At 50.8% G+C, this 1,193-nt stretch overlaps 1 protein-coding gene across 1 annotated transcript in view; it reads right to left on the bottom strand.

Annotated features, from left to right (window-relative positions):
* Window positions 1–61, bottom strand: part of DMRTB1 (DMRT-like family B with proline-rich C-terminal, 1) — a 7,585-nt gene extending 7,524 nt beyond the window's left edge. Inside the window, exon 1 of the mRNA XM_009587526.1 lies at window positions 6–61. Within this exon, the coding sequence (XP_009585821.1) occupies window positions 6–61 (56 nt within the window). The remainder of the gene's footprint in view (window positions 1–5) is intronic.
* Between the last annotated feature and the right edge of the window lie 1,132 nt (window positions 62–1,193).

Here is a 1,193-nt window from a genome sequence, read left to right as displayed (position 1 = left end):
AGCACTTGGGGGTCCGCAGTGCTGCCTTCGCCGCCACCGCTGCAGCCTCCTCGGCCTCCATGGCACACCAGCGCTGGCTAACCACCCTGGCACAACTGGGCCGGCTCCTCAGGGCTCTTATATAGGGCATGGCCACTGCCGCTCCAGCATGTAGCAACCTGGGCGGCAGGAGAGCCCATGGCAGCGGGTGGGGAATGCCCCGCTCTGGGGAGCCTGCGGCACAGGAGCCGCCTTGGCCCCACAGGCCTCCCCTCCCTCAGCCAGGCATGGCTGTACCTGCCCGCCTCCCCGTGCAGTCCCCTGGTGCGGGCTGGAGCCAGGCCTCGGCCATGGGGGCTGGAGGAAGAGAGAGGGCAGGGAGGGGAACGTGCCGCACGTTTTAGTACATTTCCCTGTGCTGGTGCATGCAGAGATGGGGAGTTTTGGACGGGCGGGGTGTGCACAGGAGAGAAATCCAGTGTCCCTTATTGTACTGCCTTAAGTGATAGTTTTCCCTTTTTGCACTTTAACATCCGCGCTCACTTTCATACCTCTCATGCATTTGCTTTTGACATGCACAGGATTTCAGTTCCGGTTTGTTTCCAATTTGCAGCATGCTTCTCTTGATCAGGAGGAGTGACTGCCACAGCAGAAAAAAACCCACTGTTTCATCATTCTATTTTTCAAACAAGGTACTAAGATGAAGGCGGAAAGTATACGTCATTCAAAAGACCTGTCTTCTTTTCTCAGAGTTCCTTATTCTCTGGAAACAAAGACAGGCTTTCCATTAGAAATACAGGAATGCTCCAGTTCCAGCATTGCTTAGAAAGCACTTGTTATTTGTTACTGCTGGTAGCTACAAAACCATGGTTTACACAGTAGCCCATTTTGAGGAGCAAACCCTCCACTTTGCAATGTAAGGCACGACACTGCTGATTTTTCTCACATATGCAATAGCTAATTCTATTTTAAAATCCTGAGATGCCAATAACTACTTCTACATTAAAGAGAATACCATAAAAATAATCCACCAAGAAGTTACGAAGTTTTTTACCAAGTAGTTTCAAGAGAACCAGGTAACATCTATCTGCTGCTCTGAAACAATTCTAATATGCAACAGAGTATGTTTCACAGCAGCCTTGCAGAAGCCCCTCCCTTGGAGCAAACTTTTCTGCAAGACTTGGGTACACCCCTCAACATCTCGGGGGGTGAGG

The sequence above is a fragment of the Fulmarus glacialis genome, unplaced genomic scaffold (assembly GCF_000690835.1).
Source record: "Fulmarus glacialis isolate BGI_N327 unplaced genomic scaffold, ASM69083v1 scaffold19721, whole genome shotgun sequence".
NCBI lineage: Eukaryota > Metazoa > Chordata > Aves > Procellariiformes > Procellariidae > Fulmarus > Fulmarus glacialis.
Note: the sequence above shows the minus strand (reverse complement) of the source record. Positions and strands in the feature narration are given on the sequence as shown.